General features: G+C 42.4%; 1 protein-coding gene across 5 annotated transcripts in view; it reads left to right on the top strand.

The window, feature by feature from the left end:
* LOC114654191 (sodium/potassium/calcium exchanger 2-like) overlaps nucleotides 1-17,919 on the top strand; it is a 335,970-nt gene that overhangs the window by 159,723 nt on the left and 158,328 nt on the right. For all 5 annotated transcript variants that reach the window (XM_051929908.1, XM_051929909.1, XM_051929907.1 and 2 more), the window contains one exon: nucleotides 2,365-2,473. In XM_051929908.1, the coding sequence (XP_051785868.1) occupies nucleotides 2,365-2,473 (109 nt within the window). The remainder of the gene's footprint in view (nucleotides 1-2,364; nucleotides 2,474-17,919) is intronic.

The raw sequence follows: 17,919 nt of genomic DNA, 5'->3' as shown, positions 1-17,919 counted from the left end.
TCTACCCGACTCTGACTCCCCTGGATGAGGTTGAGCGGCTTTTTTCATCTTGGACCCGGGAGTATTTCCAGTGCTGGGTCATAACCTGTTGGGTGTACTTCAGGGTTAAATGTAAGCCCCATAAAGTAGGGATCATTAATCCCGACAGCTCCCACGGAACCCAACAGGGCTAATCTACAGGACTACCTGCGAGTGTCCATGTAGGAATGTTGACCTAGGGATGCTGCCATCTACTATATCTGGGAAGCATGTAGTCCTGACAGGTTGTCTCCCACTGTCCTTACATCACACATTAAGGAACCTGAACAATCACGGCACAGATGCTAGTATACCCACTTGGCATCTCATGGTTGTTTTCTTGGCCTATGTTCCTTGCCTTCCTTTTCTTTCTTCTGAAGGACTGGCAAGGAACCTTGCCCCATCCTGGTCACATGTGCCCTTCATAACAATGCATAACTCATCCAATTCACGTGTTACAGGTCTCCACCTTTCCTGTGCCCATTCTTGTATGCTGGCTCCATTGTCTCCTAGGTCACATTCCCCACTATGATCTCCTAATCTAGACTCAAATTCACTGTTTGAACTGATCACACATCCAAGGTGATGGCACCCTTTGTTAAAGATTCCCTGTTCCATCACCACAAACGGTAACCTTGCTTATGACTTGATCCTTCTCAGGTTGCAATTGTAGAAATGTCATTCTTTTCCATTGATCCTGCCATGATGTTTCTGAAAGGGCTTATTCCATTACACTGGACCCTTAATAATCTTAGCAGCACTGAGCTCAATGTAGGCACCAACACTTGCTTGAATGTCAAGGCACATTGACAAATTCAAGTAGTCTGACGTGCGTGTCTATGTGATAGGAGGACTTAACTACCCTCGAGGAGTGCATATGGGCACAGTGAGAACACACAAACCCCACAATGACAGCAACAAGACTGGCCTGTAGAGCTAAAAGGCAGCCATACTGCATCACTGTGTCTCCTGTACTTATCTTCAACCATTAGAGCATTTAGTAGGATGGCCTAGTGGTAAGTGCTGCCTTATCAACTCAAGATTAAGGATCCTGATCTCAGCCCTGTATGCATAGGGCATGCATGTTCTCCTTGTGCTCACTTTGGTTTTCTTCCATAAACCAAACATTTGGTTGGGTGGTGACTCTAAACTGGAACATTATGAGTGAATGTGGGTGTGATGGTGAATGTCCTGCTGTGGATTCTGTTCACAGTTGGTTCTTGCCTTGAGTCTGATGATACTTGGTGTAAGAAAAAGATGATGACAAAAGTGAAGAGTTGAGGTACAGGCCTGGCCACCCCGTATAACTGGCTTTTCAAAAACAGCATAAAATACACAATTATCGAAGAGTCGTCTCTGCAGGTGTGAATTCAAAACAGAACTGTCCCAAGATGGCAGAGGTCCCAGTTTTGGGGGCTGCCCTTCTAACAGGAAGAAGCTGGTCCAGGTGGACAGACACCGGACGTGATGTCGCCAGATGTGATCCAGTCTTCAGAGTGAAGAAGTGAGAGAGGCATTAGAACACTGTGCCAACCCCTGGAGTGGCAGTACAACTGCAGTCAGTAGAGCCCTTCAGCTGTCCCCTATGTACAAATGCGTGACTATTGACCACCCCTGTGACTCTGAACTTGAAAAGTGGTCGCAGAAGTATTTAGTAGTGCAGCATAATGGCCAGTGGTACCCAAGAGGTGAACTCTTCACCCTGAAATCATCTGTGTGAAGTTTGTAAATTCTCCCTACGTCTCCTTTTGTTTTAGAGTGATTAGGAACTTCATGTTTGCCCTATCTGAGTAAGCGTAGGTGTGTGAGTGAGTGTGTCTGGCAGGTGACTGCTAGTGCTAGTGTAGTGGTTAAGGCTTTGGATCTGAAAACCTGAAGTTATGGGTTCAAATCCCACTCTTGACACCGTGTGACCATGAGAAAATCACGTGACCTGCTTGTGGTCCAATTGGAAAAACCAAAAGAAATGGAACCAATTGTATCCTAAATGTTGTAATTTGCCTTGGATAACAACGTCAGCCAAATAAGCAAATGTACAGTAAATGTTTCTTCATCCCACTGCTGCCAGCACAGGCACTGGACTATCTCAACTCTGTACTGAATTCATTGGATTTGAAAAAAACAAATAAATTAAAGAAAGCTATTTAATTGATAAGATCTCTACTATAATGCAGCCATGGAAGGAATGGTGGTCAGTACCTGCACTGGAAAATAGAGATTCATTGTCATTTTTGGAATGTGGTCTGAATGGCTCATTTAGCGGTCCTCTCAAATGTTCTCTGATCTCAATGCCCACTGATATTTACAGTTTCTCTCTCACTCTCTCTTTTTTTTCTTGCCTTACAGGCTAAGCCACGTCTGCAGCGAGGTGGCAGCTCAGCATCACTGCACAACAGTCTAATGAGAAACAGCATTTTTCAGCTCATGATTCACACCCTGGACCCTCTTGCTGAAGGTAAGCCAACACATTGAGACTCATTATTATATGGACGAGAACTGTGGGCTGTCTCCTGTTCTCGAGAGAGAAAGACAATTGGTATTATGGATTAGGGGGAGAACTGACCATTTGAACAAGTTTCTTTTATTAGACTTAACTTGTCATTGCCATAGAAGCCCTCAGCTAGCATGGAATTTGATTTGATGAACATCATTCAAATAAGTCAGCAATACAAATATGCAAGATATGGATGATAGCAATCCTTCTCCAACCAACTCATTACCTTAGATTTGTGAATACCAATATAATCTCAGGCTTGAAACTGGTACTCCGAAAGCAGGAGCAGAATGAGTTACACTTAATGGTACTTCAACAGGAAGATCTGACTGGGTTGCAGTCTTTTCTCATTTGTTCTCCAATAGAAGAAGCAGATGAAGGTTTCCACTCGTTCATACTACAGCAGTAATTGTGCGCCACATTTTTGGCACTCCAAGAGTAGGAGAGGTATGGGTCACACTTACTGATACCCCAACAGTAAGTCCACTGTGGGTCACACTTATTTGTACTTGTACAATATGAACACTATAGGTCACTCATACAGGTACTGGGGTCTCCAACCTTAAGTCTACTATTGTTCACACGTGATGGTATTCCAACAGTAAGAAGACTAAGAGTCACACAAATTGATTCTCCAACAGTATGTACACTATAGGTCATACTTATTGGTATGGCATAAGTAAGAACACTATGGGGCACTCATACAGGTACTGGGTCTCCAACAGTAAGTCCACTATGGGTCACAGTTGTTGGTACACCAACAGTACATCTACTATGGGTCAAACTTAATGGTACTCCAACATTAAGAACACTTATTGGTACTCAAACAGTATGTCCACTATGGGTCACACTTATTTGTACTCAAACAGTAAGAACACTATGGGTCACTCTTGCAGGTACTGGTTCTCCAACAGTAAGTGCAGTATTGGTCACAATTGTTGGTACACAAACAGTAAGTCCGCTATGGGTCATACTTATTTGCACTGCAACAATACGTCCACTATGGAGCACTCATACACCTACTGGTTCTCCAATAGTAAGTCTACTATAGGTCAAACATGATGGTACTCCAACAGTAAGAACACTTTGGGTCACTCTTGCAGGTACTGGTTCTCCAACAGTAAGTCCACTATAGGTCACACTTGTTGGTATACAAACATTAAGTCCACTATGGGTCACTCATACAGGTACTGGTTCTCCAACAGTAAGTCCACTATGGGTCAGACTTGTTGGTTCTCCAACAGTAAGTTTACTATGGATCAAACATGATGGTACTCCAACAGTAAGAACTCTTTGGGTCACACTGATTGATTCCCCAACAGTAAGTCCACTATGGGTCACACTTGTTAGTACTTAAACAGTGAGAAGACTAAGAGTCCCGCTAATTGATTCTCCTACAGAATAATAATAATAATACATAAGTCCACTGTAGGTCACACTTATTGGTACTCGAATAGTAAGAACACTATGGGTCACTCATACAGATACTGGTTCTCCAACAGTAAGTCCACTATGGGTCAAACATGATGGTACTCCAACAGTAAGAACACTTTGGTTCACTCTTGCAGGTGCTGGTTCTCCGACACAGTGGCGTAGCTTTGGGGGCAAGGGGGGACATCTGTCTCCGGGCGCAGCATCCAGGGGGTGCCGAATTGATGTTCCCCATTGAATTTTGGCAAACAGGAGGGGGGGAGAAATCTTCAGTTGTCCCCGGGTGCTGAAAACCCTAGCTACGCCTCTGCTCCGATAGTAAGTCCACTATGGGTCACACTTGTTGCTATACAAACAGCAAGCCAACTATGGGTCACTCATACAGGTACTGGTTCTTTAACAGTAAGTCCACTATGGGTCAAACATGATGATACTCCAACAGTAAGAATGCTTTGGGTCACTCTAATTGATTCTTCAACAGTAAGCCCACTATGGGTCACACTTTTTGGTACTCAAACAGTAAGAACACTATGGGTCACACATACAGATACTGGTTCTCCAACAGTAAGTCCACTAAGGGACACACTTTTTGGTACTGCAATATTAAGTCCAGTGTGGGACACACTCATTTGGTAGTCCAGTAATTGAAACAGTATGGGCCGCAGTCATTTGTACCCTAATCCCAGTAGCCTTTTGTGATATGGGATTATTTTTAATTTTTAATTAACTCTTTCCTGTATTTCTCGACTCTTAACTCCCTACCGTTACGGGTTCTGATTCATTTCTGTGCCGTCTGCTCAAGTGCTCAGGGTGACAGCAGTTTTGAAAGGAAATGGACTCAAAAGAAAAGGGAGCGTATGAACAAGCCAGAGTCAGCTACCGGAAAAGATGGAGAATGAAGACAACAAGCTCAGTGTGTAACATCAAAATCAAAGTCAGTGGGGCATAGCAAGTAGGTCGAACACTGAGCCAAAATGTAAAACCGAAACATGTGATCAAAAGGACATAAAAGATTTCTTAACCAGGGATCAAAATGATGCACAAAAATAATACTAGAGGCTTTTAGGTTGAATCCAAACAGACCTGAACAAACCAAGAAATGCACGAAACTGACGTGTTTTTACCAGCCCTGTAAATTCAGCAACAGTAAGGAAATGTCAAAACCACCAATCAAAATGTAGTTGCAGAAAAAACAATTAAAACAACGATTTAAAAACAATCGCCTTTAATTGAAAAACAAATGTGACCACAGGACTTCTTGACCTCTGTAATATACTTTGAATTATTTTTAGACGTTAAAACAATCCATCCATGGATGGATTGTTTTAACATCTAAGAATAATTCAAAGTATATTACAGAGGTCAAGAAGTGACGTTAAAACAAATGTAAAAAAAAATAAAAAGATGAAATGACAATTCATGAAAATTTCGTTTCTTTATAAATTTATGCGAAGTGCATTTATGAATGTTAAAAATTGTTTACGGTTTACCGTTTTTGTTTATTTTGGGTGTCACCATTTTTCTTTACGTTTTTTTTTTCCTTAGGGATGAAAAGGTGTGTGAGGTGCGTGATATCACTTATGTGCATTTTTGAGACTAAAGATTGGATGAATTTTCTAGTTTAGAACTTTGCTTGGATTTCTGACTCTGTCTGTCTTCAGGTCACTAATATTCCATTTGGCTGATTCAATAGTAGCCATTGTGGGTCACAGTAGCTGGCACTCCAATCAGAGGAACAATGTGAGTCATAATCAGTGTGAGAAGTACCCTGTGGTAACTGTACTCCATTGTTATCTCAACATTGCAGTCTTAAGCTTTGTGAAATAAGGAGCCTTGACACAAACAAAGGTTTGGGGCAGCCACCCGTCTACTTGACCTTGGCTGCAAAATAAGGCAAAGTATTCAACACAACAGTGTACAGAACGGAGTCCAAAACAGAACTGATCAACAGAGGATGGAAGTGGGGTCATTCTAAGGGCCGGAACAGGAAGTGATATCATCCTTGGGGCCGGGACAGGAAGTGATGTCATCCTTGGGGCCGGGACAGGAAGTGACATCATCCTCGGGGCCAGGGCAGGAAGTGACATCTTCATATTCAGGTAGGATTTCCCATGTCTGGTCTGTGGGGACAAGAGGGTTGAATGCACCCCACCACCCCCTGGCTGGGCATGGAATTCCCTTCTTTTGGTCCCTGTGGCTGGCTCCCATGTGCACGTGTGTGACACCTTGTAGTGTGGAATATATAATTAGATATATCTTGAATAGATTAATTGCATTATGTTTGCAATCTGAAATCAAAAACTACACCTTGTACTTGTGAGTAGTGTAAAGATACACAAAAAGGCCGAAAAAGGTTTGGGGAACCACCCCCTATAACCACCCCATATATTGTACAGCATACAATGCAACATAAGAGAAAATTTCAACAAATGGCTCCAGATTGACGTCTGGTTCCAGGTCCAAAACAGGGACAACTAAACACCAAAGGTGTTTATAATAGCCAAGGAGGAAGAGGTGGGGTCTAATAATTGAGGCCGGAAGTGACCTCGGTAGGAGGTGTGGTTAGGCATGGGATGTAGGAAGTAGGACTCTATGTTGTCTTCCCTTCGGGGGATCTGTAGGAGAAGGAGAGGAAAGGTTAGTGCACTTCGTAAAAACCTGCTCTTGTTTTGCACCCTCAGCCTGCCTCCTAAGCACACATGTGTGACACCAGCTATGATGTAGAACAGTTGCATTTCATAACACACATGCGCTTCTGTCTGGATGAGGAGTAGCTGCCAACGCACTTGTCATAGCAGCATTGATGCTTGTGTCAAAGTAGCAAAATTTGTTTGTTTGGGAGAGTCTCATTGTTCTTTTAAATTATTTAAGGCCTTTAATGTCCTCTTGGGCACAAACATCAGCAGTTTGTGTGTCTGTGGAGAGAGTATCGACCTCGTTGAGAGGTTTACTTACCTCAGCAGTGACATTCATGTCTCTGGTGACTCTTCCTATGAAGTCAGTAGACGGATTGTGAAAGAATGGGGGGGGTCATGAGGTCACTGGAAAGGGGTTCGTGGTGCTCCTGATATCTCTGCAGAAGGACGAAGGTCCAAGTCTTTAGAGTCCTGATGCTTCCTGTCTTGCTATATGGTTGTATGACATGGACGCTATGGTAAATAATCAAGCCTTGACACAACAGAGGTTTGGGGCAGCCTCCCATAAGAATGATAGTTGGCTGCAGATGCAAAAAGTTGGAGGAAATGGTCTTTACAGACAAGAGTCCAAAACAGAACTGCACAGGTTAGGAAACACGGCAGATATCAAGGGATCAGGAGTGGGCAGGAGGAGGAGGAGTATAGGAACCTCATCAAGGACTTTGTTAAATGGTGTGACTCAAACCACCTACACCTGAACACCAGCAAAACCAAGGAGCTGGTGGTGAATTTTTGGAAGGCCGAGGCCCCTCCTGGACCCCGTGATCATCAGAGCTGACTGTGTGCAGAGGGTACAGACCTATAAATACCTGGGAGTGCAGCTGGATGATAAATTGGACTGGACTGCTAATACTGATTCTCTGTGCAAGAGAGGACAGAGCCGGCTATACTTCCTTAGAAGACTGGTGTCCTTCAACATCTGCAATAAGATGCTGCAGATGTTCTATCAGACGGTTGTGGCAAGTGCCCTCTTCTACACCGTGGTGTGCTGGGGAGGCAGCATTAAGAAGAAGGATGCCCCATGCCTGGACAAACTGGTGAGGAAAGTAGGCTCTATTGTAGGCATGGAGCTGGACAGTTTGACATCTGTGGCAGAGCGACGGGCGCTCAGCAGTCTCCTATCAATTATGGAGAATCCATTGCATCCACTAAACAGTGTCATCTCCAGACAGAGGAGCAGCTTCAGTGACAGACTGCTGTCACCGTCCTGCTCCACTGACAGACTGAAGAGATCGTTCCTCCCCCAAACTATGAGACTCTTCAATTCCACTCGGGTGGTGGTGGGGGGGGGGGGTAAATGTTAAAATTATACAAGTTATTGTCTGTTTTTACCTGCATTTTTATTATTCTTTAATTTAATATTGTTTTTTGTATCAGTATGCTGCTGCTGGAGTATGTGAATTTCCCCTTGGGATTAATAAAGTATCTATCTATCTATCTATCTATCTATCTATCTATCTATCTATCTATCTATCTATCTATCTATCTATCTATCTATCTATCTATCTATCTATCTATCTATCTATCTATCTATCTAGTTGAAAAACAGGAAGAGGAGGGATCTTGGGACTGGTACTGGCTGTGAGGTCACCAGGCTGCAACTTCTTTGGATGTGGATATTATGTCATTAGGAGGTGGGCTCTTCTGGGGTGGAACTGGAAGTGACATACAATACAATACAATTTATTTTTGTATAGCCCAAAATCACACAAGAAGTGCCACAATGGTCTTTAACAGGCCCTGCCTCTTGACAGCCCCCCAGCCTTGACTCTCTAAGAAGACAAGGAAAAACTCCCAAAAAAAGAAAACCTTGTAGGGAAAAAATGGAAGAAACTTTGGGAAAGGCAGTTCAAAGAGAGACCCCTTTCCAGGTTGGGCGTGCAGTGGGTGTCAAAAAGTAAGGGGGTCAGTACAATACAATACATAGAACAGACCAAATCCTCAATACAGTCTAAAAATAAAAATTTTAGAAGTACATAGCAGAATTTAACAGTAGATGATATCACATAGTATGATTTGGATTTGTTTAGAGTCCTGGAGACCTCAGCCATCAAGCTGCCTCCCCCATTTGGCTATTCCACGGCTGAAACAGCGCTGGGCCAGCCAATCCAATGAAAGGACCCCTCTTTCCCACGATTCCTGCGATCCTCCATGACTTTACCTTAGGCAGGCAAAACACCTTGGCAGGTGGGAGCCAGGCAGAATTTCCCGCACTTGGTCTGAAGGGGAGATAAGAGAAAGGATTAATGCACTCTGCCACCCCCTGGTCTGACCAGGAATTACCTTCTTTTGATCCCTTTAGCTGCCTCCCATGCACACGTGTGTGACAACGCTATCCAGTGACGTGAGACAAAGACTGGACTCCTTCAGTTCTGTGTCTCTTCAGAGAATCCTTGGGTACCGCCGGTTTGACTTTGTGTTGCTCATGACGTCCTGAATGAGGCACATTACCTGCATTGTGATGGAGAGTCAGTTACGGCACTACGGCCATGTGGCGTGATTCCCCGAGGGTGATCCGGATCACAGGATCCTCATTGTTGGGGGTCTGCGTAACACCTGGCGGCGGCAGACAGATGGAGGGTGAGACTGTGTCCACGTGTCTGCCTGGGGAGTGTGCCAACCAGGATCCTGAGCTGTTTCATCAGGTGGTGGGAGCGGCAACACCCTGTACCTGTGCATGCTCCCCAACAATGCAATACAATTTATTTTTGTATAGCCCAAAATCACACAAGAAGTGCCGCAATGGGCTTTAACAGGCCCTGCCTCTTGACAGCCCCCCAGCCTTGACTCTCTAAGAAGTCAGGGAAAAACTCCCAAAAAAACCTTGTACGGAAAAATGGGAGAAACCTTGGGGAAGGTAGTTCAAAGAGAGACCCCTTTCCAGGTACATTTTGCGTGCAGTGGGTGTCAAAAAGAAGGGGGTCAATACAATACAATACACAGAACAGAACAAATCCTCAATACAGTATAAAAATAAAAATTTTAGAAGTACGGAGCAGAATTTTACAGTAAATTATATCACATAAGAAGATCTAGATATATTTAGAGTCCTGGAGACCTCATCCATCAAGCTGCCTCCCCCATTTGGCCATTCCATGGCTGAAACAGCGCTGGGCCAGCCAATCCGAGAAAGGACCCCTCCTTCCCATGATTCCTGCGATTCTCCATCAGGGATGACTTTACCTTGGGCAGGCAAAACAACTTGGCAGATGGGCCGTGCCACCAAGTGCCACATTTGAGTACCGAGAAGAGAAACAGAATAGGTGAGGGTTAGTATCCAATTCTAACTATCATGTTACTTATGTTTAAGTGCTAATGACTAACAACAGAGATGCAGTCTGTACAGTTAATCAGCAGCTCTAGTCAGGGTGTGCTAAACTGAAGTTGTGAGTCTTCAGCCGGGATTTAAAAGCTGAGACTGAAGGGGCATCTCTTATAGTAACAGGCAGACCACTCCACAGTTTAGGGGCCCTGGAACTAAAAGCTCGACTTCCCATTGTTATTTTATTAATCCTTGGAATCATAAGCAGACCAGCATCTTGAGATCTTAATGTGCACTCTCGTTTGTAAGTCATGATAAGTTCTGACAAGTAAGCTGGACCTTGGCCATTTAATGCTTTATATGTTAAAAGAAGGATTTTGAAATCTGCCCTAAACTTACCCGGAAGCCAGCATGTAAGGATTTAAGAACTGGAGTGATGTGTTCGTATTTTCTTGTTCTTGTAATAATTCTTGCAGCCGCATTTTGGATTAACTGAAGGCTGTATAGAGAACAGTTTGAACATCCAGTGAACACCGCATTGCAGTAGTCAATCCTACTAGAGATAAATGCATGAATTATTTTCTCAGAATCCTGTTTATTTAGAAAGCGCCTTAATTTCGTAACATTTTTAAGATGGACCTGACCTGACCTGTAATCTCATACTTCATGAACAGTTAACGTTGTTTGTGACATGTTATATACCAGTGTTGCATCTCTAGTTAGGCTAGGAGAGTGACTATACAGTTCATTCCATTTTGTTTTTGTTGTTTGTTTGTGCTTCCTGATATTTTTATATATTTTGCAAAATGTCCTAGGGTTTGGGAAAGCGCTACATAAATATTCAATTATTAAGAGCACCAAAGTCAGAAGCACTTCACTTTGAAGGCTAATATAAAATAAAATGCCCAGACGATGACCCTTTTCTAAATTCATATTTCAGCCTGGGTGGCATGGTGGCACAGTGGTAGCACTGCGGCCTCACATTAAGCAGACCAGGGTCCTCATCCCTGAATGTTCTCCCTGTCTCTGCGTGGGTTCCCTCTCACAGTGTCAATGATGGACAGGTTAGGTGGTGTGGTGACGTTAAATTGGCCCGTATGTGTGTGTGTTCACCCTGCAATGGACTGGTACCCTTTCTGCTGCCTTGCACCCTATGCTAACTGGGACAGGCTCCAGCAAAAGACCCTGACCCCCGTGCAACCCAAATCCATGTTCAGGATTAAGCGGGTTAGAAAATGACATGACACATTTTTTTCTCAAAACCTGATAATGGACACCAAGCTGTTTTTGAGAACATAACTATGTTTTCAAAATGCATTTTTAAATACCACCACACAGTTTTGATTTTGAGGCTTCTTAAGGTGTCTGAATGGTTAATCTGGGGATTATAGAACCCCCCTGTGACTCTTCATTTTTGCACCAAAGTCATACTTATTGGTAGGCCAATAGTCAGAGCAGTATGGGTCACATTTCATGATACTCCAATAGTAGTCACAGTGGTGGGCCGCACTCAGTCATCCCCACACAAAAGGGCGAAAAATGCTTTCATGTTTACTTTGCTGGATTCTTGTTCTCTAACGCCTGTTCATTTTTAGTGGTGTGACTGTTTGCTCGCACAGTGTGCTTTTCTCACATGTTTACCGTATTTGGTCCTGAATTATCGATAGCTTTGGTCAGTAATATGTTTAGCAAGTTTAGTATTGACACATTTAAACATTTTCTCTTGTCTTTATGGTTTGAGTTTAAATCCTGTGCCTGGTTATTGTCTGTGTTTTACACATTTTACTTCCCACATCTAAAGGCAAAAGTGTGTTTGGTTACTTGATGAGTATGTACTGTAAGTGGGTTGGTGGGCCCTGAGCTGGACTGATTCCCCAATAGTAATCGTATCCGAATACGATTCAGCTACCCGCAAACTTGAGAATGCTTCATTATGTCACAACAAGTCGCATCACGCAATGTCATGTCACATTATGTTATGTTAATAATAATAATAATTTTTGACATTTTTTTTCAGTGCTTTTCTCACAACTCAAAGCACTTCAGTGAGTGGGGAGCCACTTCAACCACCACTAATGTGCAGTATCCACCTGGATGATGTGACGGCAGCCATTTTTCCGCCAGTACACTCATTACACATTAGCAGTTAGGTGGTGAAGTGGTGAGAGACAGTTGGCCAAATAAAGCCAGGGGATGAGTAGTTGGCCAAAATGACCAGGCCGGAGTGAACAATTCAGGCTGGACATTGGGATACACCTTGGTCTTTATGAAGGATGCCCAGAGATTTTTAATGGCCTGAGGGAGTCAGGACCTCGGTTTTACATGTCATCTGAAAGCCATTGCCATTTTTACAGCACAGTGTCCCCATCACTGCACTGGGACATTGGGATCCACATTCAGACCACAGGGTAAGCGCCCCCTGCTGGCCTCACCAACACCTCTAACAGCAGCAGTTATGTTACATTATGTTATATTAAGCTACATTATGTTACATTACGTTACATTACATTACGTTACATTATGTTATGCTATGTTATGTTATGTTACGTTACATTATGTTATTCTACTTTATGTTACATTACGTTACATTATGTTACGTTATGTTATGCTACGTTATGTTGTGTTATGGTACGTTATGCTACGTTATGCTATGTTATGTTATGTTACGCTATGTTATGTTATGTTATGTTACATTATGTTATATTACATTACATTGCATTATTTTATGTTATGTTATGCTACATTATGTTATGTTATGGTACACTACGTTATGTTACGTTACATTATGTTATGCTACTTTATATTACATTACATTACGTTATGTTACGCTATGTAATGTTATTTTATATTATGTTACGTTATGCTACGTTACGTTATGTTATGGTACGTTACGTTACGCTATGTTATGTTACGATATGTTATGTTATGCTGTTATGTAATGTTACATTACATTACGTTATGTTACATTATGTTACATAATTTTGCATTTTTATCTCCATCCCAGTCCCTGCTACATTGGTATGTTTTTAATCCACTTAAGCACAGCTTGTACTTCTGTTTTACTCAGGCTGCACACTACTACATTTTCACTTAAAAACATTGTTTTTAAATTAAAAAATATCAAAACTAGCATTTTTACTAGCATTTCCATCAAAACTAACATTTTTACTTTGTTTACAAAAGTGTCCATTCACACTAAAATGACCAAAATCTCATATCAAATAGATGTTCGTCTACACTGTGGAAAGGATTCTTGAAGTGACAGTAATGTTGCCAGCCATGAAATTTATCACAAAACTGTAGCAATCGGTAAATGATTTGTCTTTTGTGCATGTACTGCATACAGCATTCAGACTGTACAAAATGTAACTTAGATGCATACGGGTAAGCAACACAACAAGCACCATGGAAAGCAACTCTTCTGTGTCCTCTGGCTTGTTTTTCTTCCATGAAGGGAGATCAGTCAGGGAATGAGGTGCTGTAATGAGCATCATCCAATCAGGGAAGCGCTAGCTAATAAGCACAAACCAATCAGAAAGGGATTAGAGCCTGTGTTTTCAAAATATCCACAGTTTCACCCAAACCAACATTCAACAGAGAACCAGGGTTTTCAGAAGTATACGACTCAAAAGTTTCCATTTTCAGGAGTTAAAAGCTCCAGGGTAGTGTGGACAAAAGGTGAAAACAGGGACCAATGTCTTGAGTTTATAAATGAAAATAAAGTAGTGAGAACAGAACCTCAGCCATTGCTGTATTGCTGACATCACTGCTTCATCTTGGGTAATTGTGCAGATAACGCTTCTAAAATCATTTGGACTTGGGTGGCTCATTGATTCGGTCTCATTGTCCTGAACTTAAATTCCTGGACTGGTCATAGTCCATGTGGAGTTTACATGCTGTATCTGTGCTTTGTAGATTTCCTCTCATACACCCAAAGACATGCATGTGAGAGACCCCCATGACTCCCCATTCTTTATGGCATGCCAATAGTCAGAGCAGTATGGGTCACACTTCATGATACTCCAATAGTAGTCAGAGTAGTAGGCCAGGATGCCCTCAAGATGGAAGGACTGGGGGAGTGAGTGTGCAAAGGGCATTTTCTCCCCTGGATCGCTAGTTGCAGCCCTCCTGGGCTGTAGTGGTGCTTTAAATTCCCACAGGGCATACTGGGAATTAAAGTTTTTCAACTCAGCTCTGTTGAGTTCTGTGGGTGCTGCCAGGAGGTGCAGCAGGGACTGGAGAGCCCTACTTTATGGGGCTTCTGCCTCACCCAGAAGTGCTTTCAGACCACATGTAAGGAACACCAGAAGTACTTCCAGGTGGTAAATAAAAGGAACAGCCTGCCTCAGGGCATACTGGGAATTGGAGGACTTCATATTTGTCTATCCAGGTCCTCCCATGAAGACTCCCTAGATGGACCCTTGTCTATTATCTATTATCTAGTATCTATTTCAGGTGGGATCTCATGCAACCTGTGTCACCCGGCAGGAAGTGTGGTGTAGTGGTTAAGGCTCTGGATCTCAAACCCTGAGATAAGCTACCAAGTAGTGTGGTAGACAGTAAGACGTTAGGGTCTTTCAAAACTCGACTTGATGTTTTCTTGGAAGAAATAAGTGGATAGTACTGGCGAGCTTTGTTGGGCTGAATGGCCTGTTCTCGTCTAGAGTGTTCTAATGTTCTAATGATTGTGGGTTCAACCCTGCCACTGACGCTGTGTGGCCATGAGCAAGTCACTTCTCCTACCTGAGCTCCAATTGGAAAAACAAAAAGAAATGTAACCAATTCTATCATTAATACTGTAAGTCACCTTGGATAATGTAAATGTCATCCCTGACAAAAGCTACGCCATCAATGGGATGTGCATAGATAACAAACTATACTTTCCCTGGGATTTGGATAAATAACAAGCGACATCATCCCTGGGATATAGCAAGGCAACAAATGAAGGAAAAGACAATGGACAATTAATGTAAAAAAATCATGTAACCAATGTAAGCAATATTGTGAGCAATTATAATTAATGTAAGCAAGTATGATATAGCAATTTTTAGCCTATTTCACGGGGTATGCACAAGCATCCTTTGTGAAGACTGTCAGAGAGAGAAATGGGAGTGTAATCATTGTTCCACCAGATGCTTCCATCAACTAGCTTGCCCAGCCGAGACTTTGGGAGCAGAAGCAAAGGTTAATGGGATATGCCGCTCAGTGCTCCTTGGTATCTGTCTTCCAAGGCTGCTGCCCCTTATTTTTCTGAGAATGATTTCTTAAACATTTACCTACTTTGCAAGATGATGTTAAGCAAATATAACAGCTTGTGGCTATTCAATTTGCTAATAAGTTCTCGGAGCACTTTAGAAACCAGTAACAAGTGCAATGTAATTGAGAGTGTGTTCGTCATAACATAATATTTTAAATGTTTAGTCTCGCGGGATGAGAATACACGTCTGGGGACAACCCGTTAAAAAATGTGTAGCGAAAGTTCTGTGCTGCAAAAGTCACACCCACGGTGTTTCTTCTAAAACACTCACTTGCTCCCCAAATTCCTCCAGTACGTGCATTTTAATCTGCTGTTGTGGTTTTAGGGAGAGAGCAAAAGATACCGAGCACAAGACTTGACGCTGACAGAAAAATAAAAAGCTAAAAAATTGCTGTGACCCATTCAGGAGCTCAAGGTAACTGAAACTTGATAATTCATTTGCACCTTGTAATAAGCGCAGTGACAATGGAAACAGACAGACAGATAGACATAGACCACCACAGCTACTGGGCTCCACACATGTGAGAAGTGCCTCTGTCTGCTATGATACAGTCATATAAAAAAGTTTGGGAAGCCCTCTCAGCCTGCATAATAATTGACTCTACTTTCAACAAACAGATAACAGTGGTATATCTTTTATTTCCTAGGAATATCTGAGTACTGGGGTGTTTTCCGAACAAAGATTTTTAGTGAAGCAGTATTTAGTTGTATGAAATTAAATCAAATGGCTGTGCACAAGTGTGGGTCCCCTTGTGATTTTTCAGATTTGAATGCCTGTAACTGCTCAATGCTGATTACTTGCAACACCAAATTGGTTGGATGAGCGCGTTAAGCCTTGAACTTCATAGACAGGTGTGTCCAATCATGAGATATAAAGGTATTTAAGGTGGTCAATTGCAAGTTGTGCTTCCCTTTGACTCTCCTCTGAAGAGTTGACAGCATCGGAACCTCAAAGCAACTCTCCAAAGATCTGAAAACAAAGATTGTTCAGTCTCCTGGTTTAGGGGAAGGCTGCAAAAAGCTATCTCAGAGGTTTAAACTGTCAGTTTCAAATGTAAGGAATGGAATCAGAAAATGGAAGGCCACAGGCACAGTTGCTGTTAAACCCAGCAGGTCTGGCAGGCCAAGAAAAATACAGGAGTGACATATGCACAGGATTGTGAGAATGGTGACAGACAACCCACAGATCACCTCCAAAGACCTGCAAAAACATCTTGCTGCAGATGGTGTATCTGTACATCATTCTACATTTCAGCGCAATTTGCACAAAGAACATCTGTATAGCAGGATGAGGAGAAAGAAGCCCTTTCTGCACTCACACCACAAACAGAGTCGCTTGTTGTATGCAAATGCTCATTTAGATAAGACAGATTTATTTTGGAACAAAGTGCTTTGGACTGATGAGACAAAAATTGAGTCATTTGGTCATAACAAAAAGTGCTTTGTATGGCGGAAGAAGAACACCACATTCCAAGAAAAACACCTGCTACCTACTGTCAAATTTGGTGGAGGTTCCATCATGCTGTGGGGCTGTGTGGCTAGTTCAGGGACTGGGGCTCTTGTTAAAGTTGGGGGTCAGCTGAATTCAACCCAATATCAACAAATTCTTCAGGATAATGTTCAAGCATCAGTCACAAAGTTGAAGTTACGCAGGGGTTGGATATTCCAACAAGACAATGACCGAAAACACAGTTCGAAATCTACAAAGGCATTCATGCAGAGGGAGAAGTACAATGTTCTGGAATGGCCGTCACAGTCCCCTGACTTGAATATCATCAAATATCTATGGGATGATTTGAAGCAGGCTGTCCATGCTCGGCAGCCATCAGAGTTAACTGAACTGGAGAGATTTTGTATGGAAGAATGGTCAACAATACCTCCATCCAGAATCCAGACACTCATCAAAGGCTATAGGAGGACAGCGTCTAGACGCTGTTAGATTAGCAAAAGGAGGCTCAACTAAGTATTGATGTCATATCTCTGTTGGGGTGCCCAAATTTATGCACCTGTCTAATTTTGTTATGATGCACATTGCATATTTTCTGTTAATCCAATAAACTTAATGTCACTGCTGAAATACTACTGTTCCCATAAGGCATGTCATATATTAAAGGAAGTTGCTTCTTTGAAAGCTCAGCCAATGAGAAATAAAAATCCAAAGAATTAAGAGGGGTTCCCAAACTTTTCATATGACTGTATCTTTCTGTCATTTTAACTATTGCATCACTATCACCTGCCAAGTTGTTTTGCCTGCCTAAGGTAAAGTCATCCCTGATGGAGGATCGCAGAAATTGTGGGGAAGAGGGGTCCTTTCATCGGATTAGCGCTATTTCAGCTGTGGAATGGCCAAATGGGGGAGGCAGCTTGATGGCTGAGGTGTCCAGAACTCTAAACAAATCCAAATCATATTATGTGATATCATCTACTGTTAAATTCTATTCCGTACTTCTAACATTTTTATTTTTATACTGTATTGAGGATTTGTTCTGTTCTGTGTATTGTATTGTATTGTATTGTATTGACCCCCTTCTTTTTGACACCCACTGCACTCCCAACCTACCTAGAAAGGAGTCTCTTTTTGAACTGCCTTTCCCAAGGTTTCTTCCATTTTTTCCCTACAAGGGTTTTTTTTGGGAGTTTTTCTTTGTCTTCTTAGAGAGTCAAGGCTGGGGGGCTGTCAAGAGGCAGGGCCTGTTAAAGCCCATTGCGACACTTCTTGTGTGATTTTGGGCTATACAAAAAATAAATTGTATTGTATTGT

The sequence above is a fragment of the Erpetoichthys calabaricus genome, chromosome 7 (genome assembly GCF_900747795.2).
Source record: "Erpetoichthys calabaricus chromosome 7, fErpCal1.3, whole genome shotgun sequence".
In the NCBI taxonomy this organism is placed as follows: domain Eukaryota; kingdom Metazoa; phylum Chordata; class Cladistia; order Polypteriformes; family Polypteridae; genus Erpetoichthys; species Erpetoichthys calabaricus.
Note: the sequence above shows the minus strand (reverse complement) of the source record. Positions and strands in the feature narration are given on the sequence as shown.